At 33.8% G+C, this 19,841-nt stretch overlaps 1 protein-coding gene and 1 pseudogene across 1 annotated transcript; both read left to right on the top strand.

Moving 5' to 3' along the window:
• Nucleotides 1–85: 85 nt before the first annotated feature.
• LOC113506292 lies at nt 86–13,623 on the top strand (annotated as a pseudogene).
• Nucleotides 13,624–16,966: 3,343 nt separating this feature from the next.
• On the top strand, nt 16,967–18,401 carry LOC113506295 (serine protease inhibitor Kazal-type 1-like). The gene is made up of 2 exons (XM_026889136.1): nt 16,967–17,513; nt 18,063–18,401. The coding sequence occupies exons 1-2, from the start codon at nt 17,504–17,506 to the stop codon at nt 18,281–18,283; spliced, it is 231 nt and encodes a 76-aa protein (XP_026744937.1). The 5' UTR covers nt 16,967–17,503; the 3' UTR covers nt 18,284–18,401.
• Nucleotides 18,402–19,841: the final 1,440 nt, after the last annotated feature.

Genomic DNA, 19,841 nt, shown 5'->3' with positions numbered 1-19,841 from the left:
CCCGTCTTAAGGAGCGGCGGCCGACCGCTAGTCATATAGTAGCCGGCGCACGCGCATCCCGTGGAACCGAGCGCGATCCAAAATACCAACCGACCCGGCCGACGCGATGCCCTGACTAAACAAAGACAACCAAATATTACAAACTAGTCTATATTCCTGTTTCTCTAGTGCTGTGACAGTGTTATGGTGCGATGTCGCCGACAGCTATCGGCGCCGACCTGCCCCAGTGGTGCGGCAAGACGGAGAGCTGCCCGCAAGCTCTGCTCGGCTGGCTGTACTTGACTCACGATCAGAACGATCAGGTACTCACACTTTCTTTGAACATGATCTGTAACTGGCTTTTTCTGGTCCTTTATATATATCCAATATATGCTTCAATACGTTAATTAGAACAAAAATAGATTTTTTGTTTCATTTTTTATTTATTTTAGTCTGCTGTTAAATCAAGTCATTATACTGAGAACTGATGTTTCTTAGTAAACAGCGAGTTTTTGATCTACGGTTATGTTTCAACAATCTATATGCAGTCTATATTGATGTATTAGCCATTTCTCCCTGATCCATATACCGTGTGACGTCACGACGAGGCAAAATAAATCTCTCACGTTTTCATAGTATGACTCAATGGTTCTTTATTCGTAGTTTCATAATATTACTGCTTTTAGGGAATAAATTGATTACGGCCGTAAGGACCAACATTTGCGGAAATTGGTCCTTATGACCATTTATAGAAAGATTCAAATCTTCTATTTAACCATTCAAGCGAAACGGATCTCGCAACTGTATTATTTTGTTCTTACAAAACACATTTAACCTAATGAGGATTTCTTTAAAACAAACACTTAGCAATAATTTGGAAAAGTAAAAGTCTATTACAAATGAGTATTATATTATCTAGTTAAAAAATACTTGATTAAATGATCCAAAGTGTTTTTCTTTACGAATAGCTATGAAGTGCTTATATCCGTAATTCCCTTTGAATACCGTACCGATGTATGGAAGCCGAGATCGAAATAGTACTATACGGTATACCGCTTACAAATCGCGCCTAAATCCTGCGCAGGGGTCATTGACATAAAAATACTTATTACGCGGTATTTACGCGGACAGTTATAGCAATTAATTAATGAATGAGCATGTTTGAGGATATTGTTGTTGCACGGTTTATGTCCGTATTTCGTATGGTTATTACAAAAACATATTTTGTAATAAACTTTCCATTGGCTAGTTGTTTACAAACATGAAAATGAAGTTCTGCTTCTTTAATTTTGATCGAAGTTAAAAAAAGGTATTGAAAATTGGTATAAATCCAAATCAAGTTCCTCTGGCTGTAGGTATTGGGATATTTTTAACATGTTATCACTACAAAGAAGTGCTTAAGTATAACTTGCTTAAGAAGAACTACATCATAGAAATGATTAATTATGCAGTAGCTATAGACTTTAAATAAATCACTATAATACTACCAATTAATTAAGACCTTGATTCTTGATCAATACTTGATCAAAAACAGCGGATTGTCTATTTTTTCTCTTGTTGGCAATGACATCGGTATGTTATGAATAAGGAAGGGGCTCTTCAAACCATTTCCGAATTATTATTTAAACATAACTGATGATTCAGATTTTATAGGAATAATCTCGTGAGACGGATTTATAATTATTTATTTAATAGCTGATTTGCGACAACGTTTCGGCGTCATATGATCAAAGACGGGGTAGGGTAAGAAAAATCTTGTGTGCAAACCGTTATTAAACATATTTAGGTACTCACTGATTTTTTTTTAATATAGGTATGTTGTCTAAATAAGACGACTAGCTTTAGACTTATCTAACATTACGTAGATTATTTACATTTATTTTTCATCGTTTATTTTGAAATAGACTAGCATCCTAAAATAAGTTAAATAAGTTTATCGAACTTTTACTGAGATAAAAATTTAAGGTAAAGTTTTTTCTTAATATGTATTCTTGTGTTTATCTCTTTATTTCTTTCTTGAAATTCATCGTTACGAACACTTCAACATACACAAAAACTAATCTTAAGGTATTGTAACTCCAGTCTAAGCGTTTTCCAGAAAATGTAAATAGGACACGAATTGTTGTTGAAGCAAAGTGTGCCTGATTTTCACCTACCCTTTAAAAATACTAACTGTTTGACATAGGCCTCTTTCCACATAGAATTGAGATTTTAAGCATTGATCTTCACGCTCCCTCGCTGCGGCTTGACTATTTTGGATTCGAAAGATCAGTGATTGAAATCTAAATTTCCTCACTATGTTTAAATATACCGTAGAATTACAAAATCTCTTAACTTGAAAACTGTGGGCCAGAGATACCTAACCATTGGTAACATGAAATACCTCTAGTCATCCTCACTATGTTTAAATATACCGTAGAATTACAAAATCTCTTAACTTGAAAACTGTGGGCCAGAGATACCTAACCATTGGTAACATGAAATACCTCTAGTCATCTCACAACAAACATGTAGCATCTGCTTTTAGCACAGAATTTGCGGTGACTATGCAAGTTTACCCAAAACATTCTTACAACAGTGAAAAATAAACATTCGTAAGTCTGTTTTCCTTTAAATCTGCAATGTTCTATTTTATTTACGTGTTAAAGAAGCTTGATAATGTTGTAGTAAAATCTTTTTGGGATTAAACTCTGCGCTTTTTCATTTTTCTTCTTCTCTCTTTTCCAATTGATTCGCTTCATATAGTGCCAATAATTTATCTGATTACAATAGCATAATATATGACTGATATTCGCAATAAGATTGCGTAATAGAAAGTAACAAATATTAGAAATTAGAACAACATTACTCTTACATATTGTGAAAACGTTGTCTTAAACCCAAGTTTTGTCTATGGATATGAACTGTTTTATTCATTAGAACCTTAAGGATAATGTCTCTATAAAGATAAAAAGTAAAATCAACTTAAAATAAATTGAAGAAAACATTTTTTCCGAAACTTTCATATTATTAATTCTAGTTGTTCGGGTTCCAAAATGTCATTGTTATGGAGAAGAACTGGCAAGAAAAATATTTAAATTTCTCATTGGTGTAACGATAAAAGACATGTGTATGTATGTATGTAGATATCGTATAAGCACATTGAAAAACACATAAATTCACGTATGATTTATTGAAAACTATTAAAGACATCAAACGGAAGCGAGAAACATAATTTACGTAATTATTCACGACATCGTTTCCATTTTCGTGTGACCATGAATCCCTTCGGAAAATAAATCTTATTAGTAATCGCAGTGAGTCCCCAGAGCTTTCCGTAACGTTTGTCAGTGAAGCTGTATCCAAAAATGTCTGCTGACAACAAGTGATAGAAACCAGTCAGGTAGTTGTCTAATTATAGAGTTATGGTTACCCCGCACCGCGCTGGGGGCATGCACCTTGATTGTAAACGGGAATGCCCGCGTGTTGGTAAACTAGGACCGAATTTCTGGTCCTTCGGTACGGAAGCTTCATTTGGTGTTTTGAGTTGGTTGCGCCACTTTTCCACAGCTAGAGCACATAGAAAGTGTTGGAGGTGCGTGAATGTAGATGCTGTGTAACTGACATTGCATTAGTACTACAGCAAAATGTAAAATGACTGTAAAATTAAATTTTTAATACCAACTTCGAATATATTTTTTTTAATTTATCGTCATTTAACACCAACCTTATACATTCATTTTATAGTGTAACATGTATTTAAACGTTACGAGCTGGTCCTTTGATCCTTAATAGTTAAACATGAGCTTGTACGGGTGATGGAAGAGGCGTCGATTAAAGATGCAATAGTATTACAAATGGAACGAGGTATCAGACAGATCAAAGCGGCGAACAGGATGACATCGTGAGGTAACTCGACACTCAACAGTTACTGACGGACTTGTCAGAGTAACACGAAACAATTGATGCTTATAACGCTGATGAAAATCTAGTAGAGTCTTTATCCTTGGTAACTTTAAAACCACGAGTGTTTAAAAACTATGGTCGCTTGTGTAATAACGATTTCAATTATTTATTTATTTTTCTAAAGTTACAAATATCCTTACAGGCCATATCCGATATGATATTATGCAATTTATAAATAAATATGAACCTAACCAGTCTTTTTGATTTTTTTTATGGCGCCGAGTGTTTTTTTCATCCGATTAAAAAATAGGAAGTCAAAAAGCTTCAATATGTACAAATACTAAAATAATCAATTAGAAAATAATATTCAAGTACCATCAAAAAAACTTGTGCTTAAATGCATACATCAAAACTAACACCGTATTAGAACAATAGTTTTATACAGCGAAAAAGTTTTCATAACTCCATTTTTCTCGATGGCATTCGACAAATCGCTTTAAAAACGGAACATGCCAGCGCCCTTACTAAACGCTCTTAATGTAAGTTGTTATCGTGTGGAAGCGAGACACCAATACTCGCTTTGTAGAGCGCCAGCTCACTTGCACAACCTGTACAGACGTAATTCTAAGTTTATAGTACAGGGCCAGGTTCCAAAAATGACTCCACCCACCGTTCCCGCGTATATTAATAGCGGCCATTAATAAACAAATGTGCAATATTATATCTGTCTTCATATCGCCGGCTAACTAAATGTAATGGCCACTTTGAGGTTCGTTTTGGCTGAAATTTATATTCAGTTAATGGCTGCAAATTGAATATGGGATCGATGTCTGCGAATATGATTCAAAGTAGCTATGGTTATACTATGTTATGTTTAGGATAATGCTAGTGAGCAACTACCATAATGCTGTGCCCTCCGGGGTCCATAATTGATCATTGTACCTGTAACTACATTATGGAAGCAATAAAGTATTGAGTATTGAGTTGTCTCATTAGTTAATGTGTAGGTTCTGTATAAAAAAGTGGGAAAAAAATTGTACCATTCTTATAGCAACGTAGATTCATCATCTGTGATAATTTCAACTGTATAGGTATCACGGGTAATAAGATACAGCTTAATGTCTGACGGAATTACTGACGAATAGAGAGCGAAAACCCAATAATAGAGTTAAATTGCCTTTTTATCCTTTGAACGGGGCACCGTGAACAATTAAAACAAATAACAATATTGTATGTTGCTAAATATCTAATATCTAGACTAGAAAGCCGTAAACTGATTTCCTTTGATCTCGGTATGTAGTGCTATGTGCACGTAACATTTTGGCAGCTAGTTAACTAGACTGAATTTAACAACGAGTGACAAGCCACCGAAATGCCCAAGCAGGATTGCCAAATTCCTGAATGAATTAGGAGCTAAGCTTCTTCCAATTTACCGTAGAATTTGGCAATATCAATTGCATGGCTCTTTGGCTGACTTTGTTAAAGTTTCTAGGCGAACTTTGATAATATCGGCCTGTAAATTTCCCACGGCTGGGAACCCCTTTCTCATTTAGAGAAGGAATATCGCACGTTTAAACCTATACTGACACTATACAAAAATCCTCATTTGTGAGGAGAGCAAAAAAACAATTTTCTTTAAAGAAATTTGTACACTGAAAAGAAAAGATGAACAATTTCGTTATTCGATGACAAGGATATTAAAGCATGATATTAAATCTCATATTTAAGAGGAAAATAACTAAAAAATTTGAATAGAAAAATATTGTTTTTACCTTATTTGTGTTATAGTGTCAGTTTTACTTTCACATTTTTAATTTTTTATCTCAAAATGTCGTTTTACTCCGACTTTTGAATGGGAATTCAATTTTTAAAGGTTTAATAACTACGAAATTTTAATCTATACTAATTACTTAAAGTACTTTTAATGAAATCTAAAATATTTTCGCGTAAAAAAATTTGACGCTGCAGACTATGCAACAGTTATTGTCATAGGATCAATAAAACAAATGCACGTCTACATAAAATATTTATTAAAAAGAAACGAAATAATTATTAACTGTCTGTTAAATAATTAAAATAAATTTTAATAACATTCTTTTATTTAAGAAACAAAATAATCTCAAAAGGAAACATCTAAATAATAATTAGGTATCTGTTATTAAACAATCAGTCTAAACTCTCTATGAGGTAACTTCTGTTCTACATTTTAATCAGTCTTTGATTACAGAAGGGGAAGAAAACAATACTTAAGCTTCGCGCTACTGATACTCTTATATCACATAAAATGTCTTACAAAAAATATTTATCATGCTTGCATCTCGCGGCTAATCTTAATTCACATAATCACACTTGCCTCTCTCGGCTAATCTTAATTCACATAATCAGACTTGCATCTCTCGCTTTTACATAATAAAACAGGATGTCTTACTGTAAGTTAATATAAAAAAGAAAAAATAATCACAAAATATTTCGGTAAAACGATTCAGCATAATAGCGTGGTATTAAATTACTGTCAATTAATGATCGTAAGTCATTCTTTTTTCTGGAAGTTAGTTCCAGTTTTGCATTATTCAGTTGTTTCAAAGGAAACCCGACACAGTTAATTGTGCGCCTAGACCGTGTTTGTCTACATTGTTCAATCTCATAAAAATGATCTTCTGTAAATGAAGTCTTATAAAATATTTTTATTGCTCCGTTATCTTCTTTGACAAATTTTATTATTTTAATTTCAGATAGTCTAACTGCATCTCCATCAGTATTTTTATTAAACTTAATGCCACATTGCTGAACAAAATCTTTTAAATTATAAAAATCGGAATATGACATAGCGTTGACATTGTATGAATTACCTCGTTTTCTAGCCGTCTGTATTAAAGTAATGTACTGGTCAGGAACGAAAATTGGAGATGATTTAAGAAATTTTTAACAGATTTTTCTATTACAGAATGAACGTTATCATTTTCATTTTGAGTGTGGCCCGATATTAAAAATTTATGGGTAATGCTCTTAATTGACAAATTAGCTAAAGCATACATGTACAAGCTAAACATAAATTGATTTTTCTGTTGACCACAACAATTGTCAGAATAAAATATAATTTCCAAATTCGGGTCATCGACTGTTTGACATTTTTCTGTAATAAACTTTAAGACGCATGAGCCAATTTCATTGGCTCCTCTCAAAGCATCTACTTCACTCCAAACATAACAATAACTGTTGTCTTTGTTAAGTTCACAAATCGTAAAGTTACATACATTTAACTTTGATTTGTAGTAAAAACTTGAGGTCTTACCCATAGGAAGCGGTAAAACCGCCTGTAAATCATAACATGCAACCACGTAACTTTTTTGCCCCTTTTGTTTGTCTTCATTTTTCTCAATTCGACTTAGTTCTTTTTCTGTGTGATGTTCTAGATACTTCAACTCGTTAGTTTCTTTTTCTATTTGACTCATATTTTCGTAAGATGTACAAAACTCGCACATGTCTTTTTTTGGAATAAAAAAGCTGATATTGTAATCTTTGTGAAATATCTTACGATAAGTGTGTATTTCGCCAGCTGGCTTTCCTTCTTCTTCACAGAGTTTTCTATAATCTCTATACAAATCAGATAAACTTTTACCTCCGTCGATGTACTCTCTACTAGTCTGTTTTCTTAAGTAGTGGCTTTCTATACGAGGAATGGAGTCAATATGACTTTTTATACCCTGTATCACTTCATCAACAACTTTTACTTGATTTCCGTGTTTGCCTCTTTTGTCAGATTCTACCATTCCGCTATCACACAACTTCTCTAAGACAGTTCTGATAGGTCTATCATTAATCCCCAGAGTGTTTTTGAAGAATATTTTGCACACCCGTATTTGTTTACCATTTACTGTTAGGTGGAAACCATGCTTTGGTTTACGATTGCTATTTTCTTTTTTGTAACTATACTTTGGTTTGATAACAGTCAAGTTCTTACTGATAAAATCCCGTTGTCGAGTAACACAACCCATTGCCCAATATAAACCAAAAATAATCGTTCTGTCACCATCATTAATTTTATCGAAACATTTCAAACGACATCGTTCTGAACAAGGCGGTCCCATGCTTCTCTGGGGCACATTTTTTTTTGATTTTGATAAAGAAACGTATTCTTTGCCTGAATTACGTAATTGTTTAGCTATTAGCTTTTTAGAATTTATAATACCCTTCCGTTTTTTCTTTGGTGGTAATATTATTAAATTTTCTTGCTCGTTGTCAGAGCTTTCATCGATAATTCTATCAGGGACAGGGTTATAATCAGAATCATTATCGTCAGGTGAAAAATCACCTGCTCTTGAAGAAAGGGTAGAAGACCTAGAACCGGTGCTTAATGATCTTTGTCTTGGTAATTCAGTTTGATTAGTTACATGTTTTTGTAGATTAGATGTGCTTGGCAAAGATTCAAATACTTTTCTTTGTATTAGTGAATTGGCGATGGGACGGTAAATGTTATCTGAAGATTTTATTGACCCCGAAACATAGGAGCCAATTGTAGAAGCAGCGCTACTTGAAGACGAAGAACTGCTCGAGGAAGATGAACTCTGAGAAGATGAGCAGCTTACCCTGCGAGATTTCTGCGAGGTCGATGGTTCTGCGCTATTTTCTGCCTGAAGATCCAGAGCGAGTTTCAACAATTTGTCTCTTCGATGCATTTTAAAAAAAACCTAAAATAATAGAAACACTACATCACTATCAAAAAAAAAAAGATTACGTTTGCAAATTGATTTATTAAAAAAAATATACCTATTATTATCATAAAAGGGTTATTATAATCATAAAGGTCGTAAGTTTATGTTATCACTATGATCGCAAAAGTGACACTTTTGTAATTAATTAGGGTTCATTTATTCTTTGGCAAAATCAATTAAACGCAAAAATGACATTATTCGTAAAATGACGGTCCTTCTTTAAAAACAACTCGATTAAAATTTACCATTTTATAGCTAAATTGACACTAAACAAAAAGTGTCACTTTAGTATCAAACCACTAACTTAAATACAAAGTCACCGTAATGCAAAATGTGAACCAAACAAAAAATGTCACTTTGGAGTAAGAAAAAAATAACTACTTACCAATGATGGCACCGAAAAACTGACTTAATGACCAAAGTGTCGGTTTGTCGCTCAACAACGGTCTATTCTGGTACGGGCGACACGTGTTTTCGTGTTAAGCGTCAGTCTAGCACTGCGCGGGGTGGGGAATTTTGTTTAGTGGCAAAAGAGACTACTGCCATCTAGCAGTAGTTTTTGGCATTTTTAAGAAAGTGTCAATGCGGCTCTTTTTAGTTAGAAATTGATCAACTGATGGCGTTATTATCTCGATATTACGAAATTTTGGATAGTGACAGTTTTGGAATAAGTGTGCGATATGTTAATAGTACTAAATCTATACAACGTGTCAATCATGTAGACAAAGTAGTCTGTAGTAATTCTCACAAATCAATGGTACCTTGAACCATTCAAAATAATCTTATCATCTTACAATGAGTATAAAAGCTGGTTTATATAAATATCTTTTATAAAGGACAACGCTGTTCAACGCTAACTCTGATAAACGATCTGTAGACATAGCTATAGCACAAAACAATAATCGACTTTCAAATACACGCATAACCATTTAGTCCATTTGTGTCCGCGCGTGATTCAGAGCGTCAACTCACGTTCGAAATTGGAACGGGTGCGCGGGCTCAATAATTCGTTGAACAGATGCGCGTGCGCAACTCCGCCGACCAATCACCGCGCGTCTTTCATTATTTACTGCAATTTCATTTGTTTAATCGTTCCCGCATATTGGTCGTGATTAAGAACGTCTAGGAATGTCGTAGCCTCTTGAATGATTTGAACCTTCGTTTAATGATCCATTTAGTACTGTGATGACGCATGGATGTCATAAGTGGATACATTTATTTGATGATTTCGATTGATTTGTAGACTGCAATGTAATAAACGAGCGCAGTTATTAAAATGTTACGTAAAATTGTAACACTTTTTAAACGGAGAGGAGGAGAGGACCACGTCCTTTCCGAGCTCTTCGCAAACATTCTTTTCAACCGGCTTTTAAATAGTTGGTTCTCAATTTGACTAATTCGTTTTCTTTATGTTTCTTACCTTAGGACGTTGGATTGGATGAACGGCGCAAACTAGACGAATTCCTCTTCTCTCTACCTTCTCTCTTGGCTATTTATCCAAAACCGACACAGTTTACTAAGTTTCCATGTTCTATTCCCAGTGGGTGCCGGGCTCAGTATGGGGTCCGTTGCCGACAGCGGCGCCGGGCTCCGCAGCACCGCCGGCAGATGACACCAGCTCGCTGGCGGAGCAGCTGGCGGCGCTGTCACTGCGGCGACCTCCGCGCCCCCCGCCGCCCGCCTACATGTGCCACCTCTGCTTCAAGAAGGGACATTATATTGGAGATTGCCCTCAGGTGAATATTAATATACCTGCTAATTAATCCTTGTTCTATTGATGTTTTTAAGTATCATTATTGTCTAGCATCTTAAGGGCGTGTTTCTTGAGCTTTTAACGTAGGGTTGGTTAGAAAGCGAAACGGCTTACTATACTGCGCAAGTTTCTTCAAAGGCAATATATTTGGCATACTCAAAGTTGGAATAAACGCCAAATTCAGTTTTAGAATAGTAGTAATACTATAGGAATAAATTCCTCGTAAAATACTTAGTTAATATAACTAACTGTTGCCAGTAGACATTACAATCATAAAAATCTTTTTGATATCTGTCTTAAAGTTCTAGTCAAAAGTTACCATGTACCCTTCAATTGACGTTGTTTTGGCAAGTGTTGCTGGTTTCCTTGTAAACAAATTATATAAAATACTCAGACGCTAAGGCACAACCGCCGACACCTATAACTTTAAAAAACAATTAATTGTCGCCTAAACTGCTTTCAAAATCAAACACAACGATTGCGGGATGTTTTTAGGCATTTTGCCAAATTATACTCACAGTTATTTATATATTTTCGCTTCTTTATAGAAGTCAGCGGTTTGTTACTGTAGAAACAAATACGGATCATCACATGTTTAATGGAAATATTTAAATTTAAATTTCTGCTTTGAATGTTGCGCTGTCAGTGACAATTGAGCTGCTGTGTGTGTTACGTGTGAATATTTCGTGACGAACTTTGATGAAGCTGTAGACTTATTGTTTGATTTCATCACTTTCAATTGTTAATTAAATCAGCGGTTACACATTATATACTGATAACAATCAAGTAGCTCGCTCAGTTACTACTGAAAACACATTATGCGCGAAACAAATACAATCAAAGAAATCATAAACATTTACGAGCATCATCTAGAACAAATTCGTCTTATCATCAATTTATGATTGTAGAAATAAAATCAGTAAATACAATGTTGTGAGAACAATAGCGGCATTCATCTCGCCCCTAATTCTAAGAAGCAGAGAGCTTGCTTGTTATTCTATCGGTTTTATATTACAAAGCTAGTTTAGAGTGCTTTGAACTGAACGAATGGGCAATAAAAATTCGTTAACACAGCTATGTTTGACGAACTTGATTCAAGAGTTCGAATATTTGAAAGATTGGGTTTTGAAGTCAATTGGATTGAGATTATAATTGGAATTTTATTGCCATTGCTGTTTTAAAGCGTTTAGCATAGCTTTTTTAACCGGCTTCATACTGACCGGCTGTCATGGTATGAGCTTGACATGCGGAGGAATGAAAATCATGTGGTGAGGAAGGCGTTGCGCATGGATGTGGATGGATATAGGGGAAGAGGACGATCGAAGAAACTATGGATGGATTGTGTGAAAGACGATATGGCTGCAAAGAGTGTTTCTTGTGAGATGACGGCCGATAGAAAGGTATGGAAGAAGAAGACATGTTGCGCGATAAAGGCAGGGGAGTGATGATGATGATGCATTGCTCTTTGCTATTCATCCAAGAAATTGTGGAGCAGATAAGACATGTGATCCTTAGAGCTTTTCGTTTGTTATTTTAAACTAAAGTACTCCGTACAATATATGCAATATCAACAAAAAGCTAGCGCGCCGTGTCAGGAAACGTCCGAGACGTATCAATTCTCAGAAACTGATAACTGTTTGGAATATGTTTGTAAATATAAGAACTATGTAATAATGAGGTACGTATGTACAGATGTAGTTATTGTAATCCTACGCTTGAAACCTTACATAACGATTCTTTCAGATTTATACGTTGGTTGGCTTTAAGTTTTTTTTATCTCTAAAATTTTTGTAAATAAAGTCTACATCATCCATTAAGCTGATAATTTGTGTCATGATAATAAACTAAATCCGGCGAAATTAAAGATGGAAATGCTCCTTAAAGACGAAAAACTAATTTTGCGTTAAGGATATTTCGTCAAACTGCTCAATTCACCTTGTTTGGCATTTTAGTTTAGTACTTATTATAGTTTTGTTCTAATCTGACTTCCAGGCACGTCCAAAAGGCGAGGGTTTGACTCCGTACCAGGGCAAGAAGAGGTGCTTCGGCGAGTACAAGTGTCCGAAGTGTAAGCGCAAGTGGATGAGCGGCAAACTCGTGGGCGAACAACGGCCAGGAGTGCATCAAATGCCGGATCAACGTGTTCCCACATAAGCAGGTGCGTTAGTACTTACAGAAGACCTAATTACAATTAAAAAAGGACATTTCATCCCGTAGACCTTTTATGAAAAGCGCATTGGGGAGCTTCGCCAGTCAAAGGGATTTTTGTATGATTGTAGATACCTGACAAAAATCTTTCTCTCCTAACGCTCTCCTTTTCCAAATATATTGTAATTTGTGGAAACTTCTTTGGATAAAGTTTTCTTTAGGTTTTTATGTTATTTATAGTATGTGTCTGTTCTTTAAATTAAAAAACAATTAAAACAAAACAAAAATTAATAAAATAAAAAAACCATACATAATATACATTTTGTTAAAACAGTAAAATTCAAATTTATTTCTAAAAACAACAAGAATAGTCGTTCGTGATTCATTTACTCCCTCCACTACAAGCTCTAACTGAGTAAAATTTACAATATTAACTCCTCAGTTTGACACTTCCAGAGGCCTCTGGAGAAGCCAGACGGGCTGGACGTGAGCGACCAGTCCAAGATCCATCCCCAGCACCTGTGCCAGAAGTGCCGCTCGCTCGGCTACTACTGCCGCCGCGAGTACTAACCAGCTAACCTGCGAATCTAGGAAGTAATGGTGCTGAAGATACTGCACGATTCAGTCTCAATTTATACGAAAATTAATTTTGAAAACGAATATTTTATAATATAGGTTGATATACTTTTGAACCCGACATTTAAAGTATCATACATAAAAGTAGAGCTATCACAAATCTAGAGCTAAATAATGCTTATTTGGTTGTGTTGTTTTGTATGATTGACTGTAATGAAAATCAATTCAAGACAAATTTATTTTTGCTGGTGGTGGAAATCGGAACTATAATTTTATCGTACAAACTTGCCAGCTCTTGAAGTGTTTTGCTGCTAGCGCTACCATCGCCGGCAAAGAGATAATGGTAGCTAAAAACCATAATGATTTGTGATCAGAATGGAAGTGATCTTAAGACTTCCTGGGTTACGTAGTCCAGATCTTCAAAACCGAAGTCTAAAGCATCACTATTTTCTTGGTAATTTTAATTCTACATTTATTTTTACTTAGAGTATGTACCAATTAAAATTGGTGTGGTTAAATAAATATAATTTGAACATAATCCAACAAATTACATTTCTTAAACTACGTTTACTTAATTTTTCTATTATAAAAATATACTTTCTTAGTTCTAAAATTATTATTTTAAGGGTTAAGATTATGAAATGTATATTTCGAAGTTTTATTCAGATGTTTTATCTAACGTTGTATAACAGTATAACATAAGTTGTAGGGAGGTCACAGATTGCCAAATTCAGCCGACTCTAAAAAGGAGAAGTCTTTTTAACTCAGAACTTCGGACTGAATTAACCGATTTGTTGATTATTTATTCAGTTATTTCAAAGTATGAATATTTCTTTGACTGACAGACAGCATTTTAAAGTAAGGTTGTTGCAATTGAAAAAACGAGAGAGCGCATTAGACAGTGTATAGCGACTAGCTGCTGCAGGTGGCTCCGTCCGCAACAAATCAAAAATAATCCCACGGGAACATAAAATTAAAGGGAACTGTTTGTGTTCCAAATTACGGCCAAATCCGTTTTTATGATAGAGTTACAGAGTCCATTCAAACTTCGGATTAACAATAATAGTAGGATAACTACCTTTTTTAAACTCATTTTAAAATGCGTTAAGTTTTGCTGATACTTTACTAAATCGTAAACGAAATATACGTTTTCCCCTCATTTTAAAGCAATCTGTGACATTCTCTACATATACCTACCTAGATAGATTCTCCAAATGGCATTACAGTGACTTACGGATTCTTATATGTATATTTAGACGTTAAATGTGCCTTATTATAGATATATTACCTATAATTCGCCATGATGAGATTATGCCAAGTTTTATCTGTTGTTACTAAAGTTGTGTCAATTTAACAATGTTTTGCAATGTATATTATGGTCTATGGTCACTAACTAACCCTAGATTTATTGGTATTTAAGTGAATATATTGAAATTTAAAATGAAACGAAAAAACTTTTGAGTTTTTGAAAATAAATTTGATTTTATAACCCTGAAAGGTTTATATTAAATACCGAATAATTGATGTTTAGCGTTATGGCGTTAAAATATTATTTTTTATTACAAGTATAAATATTAAAAATATTAAATAGCATAAAAATGAAGTACCAAATTCAGACATTTTGTTACCTAATTATTGCTAACCTGCTTACGGCAGTGCCAATTTAGTTTTAAGCTAATTTAAACGTAATCCCAAAGAAAATGTGAATTCTGTATGTGCCAAAAACATTAGATATTAAGTTTTAAATGCCTAAAGTAACGTGCCATAGTTTTAAAATAATATTTAATTACTCAAAAAATGTTTAATAGTCGTAAATGAATCGAAGAGATCTGTCGTGTCATGAACTTTATTCTGACAAAAATTATGTCAAACAATGTAAGGAATTCACAAAAATGTGAAGCCTTTCTTAGTAATAAGATGTTGGCGAGATGAAGCTAACTTACTGTTTACTTACTTTCTGAAACCATGGGCCTTCACAGGTTGTCACCTCGTCTTGAATTAAGACTGTGGTTATAAAGCGGGATAGCGCATTACACGGGATAGAGCTAAGTCTCTTTTTTTACAACTGCTACAGTTTAACTTTGGAATAGAAATTGGATTAAAATTTACCCTATTCGTATTTTTCCAAATCAATAACCGAAAATACTGGAGTTTTCCATCCCGTACTTATGATTCTTTATAACAAAACAGATTTCGGTCATTTACGGCAGCCATATTGGAAGTTATGTCAAAAACGTTGTAAGTACTAACCGAATAAATTGTAAGTCGTCGTATCGCTGAATCAAAGGTGCTTATAAATTAGTAAACTAATTGTCTGTGTGTTTGTTACTATAATATATTCGTTCACAGCTGAATTTTGTAATAACCGCCTTTTAAAACTTAGGTTGATCATTGAAAACATGTTACGAGAATTTGTAGAGTTACAGTTTGACATATTATTGATAATTTTAATTGAAGAAAGGTATCGGTTTTCCAAAGACTTAAATTAATTACTTAATTATTTGACAATTTAAATATTTAATACTGCTTAAATTTCACCATAGATTTATTATGTAAGTATAACATATTTTCTTATTGAAATTGCCCTGTGAGATGTCAAGTGTTTATTTTATGTTATTTTTAGATTGCGATGATTTTTGCCAAAAAGGAATTAAAAAATTTAGTATTTAAGTTTTTTGTTGTTTTCTACAATGAGTAATGAGGTAAATGTCTTTTTATATTTTTAGATATAGATGTAAGATTTGACGCATCTTCGTTTTTAAAGTATTATTACTATAAACTGTAATACTTAAACATTATTGATGAACATATTATTATAATCCTGTTACTTAAATAGATTTATTGTATGCTGACTTTTTAAATTTTTAAATAAACTTTATAAAACTGATTGGATTTTCTTTCAATATAATCATCAATAAATAACGAAACACAGCGATTGGACTTTCAAAGTTCCGAAACCTGCCCCAAAAATTAAGGGATAAAAAAAACAATTAAGAACTTTTTTCCACATGGTTTAATGTTACATTAAATATAAAGTAAGTAGGTTATTACGTATATTATACATTCTTATCATCACTATAGATAGCCTAAATTATTCGCAAAAATACCTTGTTGTTAATGCAGGAATCCTGGCACGACATGAATTTTGTGCGGTCTTTCGAACCTGTTAAACTCAGGTCTGCCGAAGGAGCCGTCGTCAGCATAGTCTTCTTGGTCAGCCTCTCTCTTGAAAATACGACCCTGATAAATTCCCGCCGATTTTCTACCCCAAAAATTTTCCTTAGCCATTGACTCTCCGAATAGGCACAGGAAACACAGTAATAATGCCACAACTGTCAACTTAGTAATCACCGCCATTTTGTAATCGTGCAGTAGCTATTTCGGTTCCAAATTCAAAACAGTTTTATTCTTTTAAATGTTTCATCGCTCATCTTATATCTTTGCTCTATTTTTTTATTTAATAAACATATTTATGATAAACGGAACGTGATTATCGAGGTTTTGAAAATACTTCAATACAATTATTTAGCGATGTTATTCTAAACGAATAACGATGTGAGTTTGTTCTGTTGTCGTGTAACAAGGTTTATGTGTTTTGCAATAAAGCAAATAGTTCTAAGATTATTTTTATGGGCCTAGCCAATAGCACCTTCCTATCATGAAACCAACAAAACCATAGAAGCACTTAAGCTCGATGTGTCCCAGGGGAAACGATTAACTGAATAAATACTACTTACTTCAAGTTAAATAATTAAACCCATCTGTTTATATCAGGACCATTCCATCAAAGGAGGCTATGGCGCTCTACAATCTCATCATCATCAGCCTAGCCTCTTCCCATCTATGTTGGGGTCGGCTTCCAGTCTAACCGGATTCAGCAAATTACCAGTGTTTTACAATGAGGGACTGCCTATCTGACCTCACCAGTTACCTGGGCAACACGATACCCCTTGGTTAGACTGGTTGTCAGACTTTCAAGCTTCTGGCGCTCTACAATCTATAGTGCGAATAACACCTCTCTCCCAAAACTGTGGTCACCGGATTTCTCTTCGAATTTATTAAAAATAAGTATTAAATTCGTCATCAGTTTGACTAATTCGTTAAAAAGAGATACGACTTTTTTATTTTTTAGTTACCTACATAGCAAAATGTTTGTCGCCCCGATAAATCTATATTTAGTTCATAAACCAACATTTTCCTTACAACATTTAATGCATTATCATTTTATTACAATTAGCAGCTAAACTTTTAATTAAGTCTAGATAAATAAAGGAAAACGTTCATAATGCGTAAAATAGTCAATAACATAACAGTTTTCAATATACCTGTTTGTGTGCCACTACAATTTAAATAAATTTCTGATTCTGTGCGTCAATACTTCACAAATAAGAAATTGAACGAACAAAGAATATAACACTAGAAGGCCATTATTAAAAACACAAATATTATCATGAAGTATTGTGAGTATTTGCAGTCAATAATTCTGAATGATATTTTCGCTAACTCTATTCATAGCGCATATATATATATATGCATATAGGTAAATAAATACTTGTCAGTAATATTATCTAGGAACTAAACTAAACTAATATTTACATTTTGAAAGCTATATAATATAAAAAGAAAAATATGCATTATTTACAAAGCGTCAAAAAAGATATCCTCATCCCTGCCAAAGTCGGGAATATTAATTAATCAATTAAGTAATATTAATTTTTGCAATGCAGTGTGATTTTAAAAGAGGATTAATGTAAATTTGCCTTAATTTCAGCAACTCACATGAATACCACTCGTTGTGTTTTGGCACCGAAAATGCGTACCTCATCTTGCGAACGGCAACTTTTTGCAACAGTGGCAAAGCTCAATGTATGAAAATGACAATCTTTTCACGTCACATAGACATTTCTTTGTCTTACATTCAAGTTTTTTCACACAAGAATGCATGACTTCAAGACTTTTATAACGATATCTGAGTAACTTTGAACTTAATAAGGTCTGTATATTCATAGTAGCAGTACTGTTCCTCGTGAGCATGGCAACAGCAGCGCCCCTGAACGGCAAGGGTACCGACTTCTTCAGCGTCTGCAGCACCTGCACCGGATCCTTCTCACCAGTCTGCGGGTCTGATGGGCGCACGTACTGGAACCAGCAGTGCGCGCTCTGCTTCAACCCTGATATGACGTTCTCTAATGGCTTCTGTCCTCGCCTTGATTTAGAATTAGAAGGATAGAGACTAAGATTTCTTTGGTAGTTATTTCGTACCATTTTTTTTTCATGGTGACTGGTAGGTATTTTACGTTAATTTCAATTGGAAGTAAGTTTCAATCGTAAAATTATTTTGTTATATTCTGTTGACTCTTGGCTATAGCCAATGTAGTCAATTATTTAAAGAATGCTCTTCTTTAAATAATTGACTGGAAGTTTTTGTTTTTTTCTCAATTGATATAAAATTTGCTAATTGTTTGTATAATAAAAGAATACCTATTTTAGTAAAAATATGCTGGAAAACTATGGAAATGAAAATAAAAGCCTGAACAAATGGAATTTACTGTTATCATTTCTACCGTACTACTTTTTAATTCTAATTACAAAAACCAAATAAAAAAGTTACCCAGGCTCATGACAAGCATTCGTGGATTGCACAAATGCTTCTCCTACACGGAGATGGAACCGGCACGACGTCGTGCAATATTGTTTTAGCATGATGACTTATACCACTCTGTCTATCAGTTCAGCAAAAGTCAAAATACAGTCGACAACCAGAAAGAAGTATATTTGTTCTATACTTATTATGTATGTGAAAAGGGTTTTACGTGCCATAATGTTTTATAAACAGTTATTAGGTATTTGTTTATTTAGCAGCGATATGATAAGACAAGTTTGTGTATGACTTTAGTTAAAGATATTATATCTCTAAAACACTTTATGGTGTATTTTCTAACGCAGAAGAAGACAAACAGACCAACTTTGTCTTGTGTTTATTTATTAATTTGCTAGCTGTTGCTCGCGGATTCTCCCGCCCAAATGTTAGTTATAGCTGTAAAAAAATACATAAAGAGTAGGAATATGCTAATTCAAGGTGCCAGGTATCTCAATACAAAATTTTATTGAAATCGGTTCAGCCGTTTGGACATGAAGTGGTAACTAACACACATACACACGCTCACTTTCGCATTTCTAATATTATATGATGATTGCACAACAATTTGCAACCTAACAGTTCAACAAGTGAAAATCCTTCTTAAATAGTTTAAGCTATATAAATTTATTTAATCATTCAAGTTGTTTTGATTCATTATTTTTTGCGTTAATTATTTATACGTAATGTCTACAGGACATATTTACCACCGAGTACCTTGTATTTGTACCCTCTTTCTGTAACTATTATATTTTTATACTAATTACATTAATTTCTATTGTTTAAGTAAAAATTGCTTTTTTCAAGACAGCAAAGCGCTTCCGTATGGATTAAAAAAAAACTTTTTCGTTCAAAGGGGCTGTTAAAACATCTTTTAGATTGACAATCATTAACGATTTTCACAATTTTCATTTATCTGTTTATCCTAAATCACTATAAAACATGGAGACGAGAAGAAATTATGTAATTTTCTATTTTTAGTAGTAAATGACGCGAAGATAACTATGTTTGTTTTTGTTAGTCTATCATTTAATTAAAGTGTTATCATTCAGTTCATTGTTTCGTTTTTCAGTGCTTAGAGACGTATCAAATTTAGTATTATTAAAATTAAATTTTTAACTTACAAAATAATTATAAGATAAGTTATGTA

The sequence above is a fragment of the Trichoplusia ni genome (assembly GCF_003590095.1).
Source record: "Trichoplusia ni isolate ovarian cell line Hi5 chromosome 9 unlocalized genomic scaffold, tn1 tig00000849_group8, whole genome shotgun sequence".
NCBI lineage: Eukaryota > Metazoa > Arthropoda > Insecta > Lepidoptera > Noctuidae > Trichoplusia > Trichoplusia ni.
The sequence above is the reverse complement of the archived record's forward strand: the minus strand, read 5'-3'. Positions and strand labels throughout refer to the sequence as shown.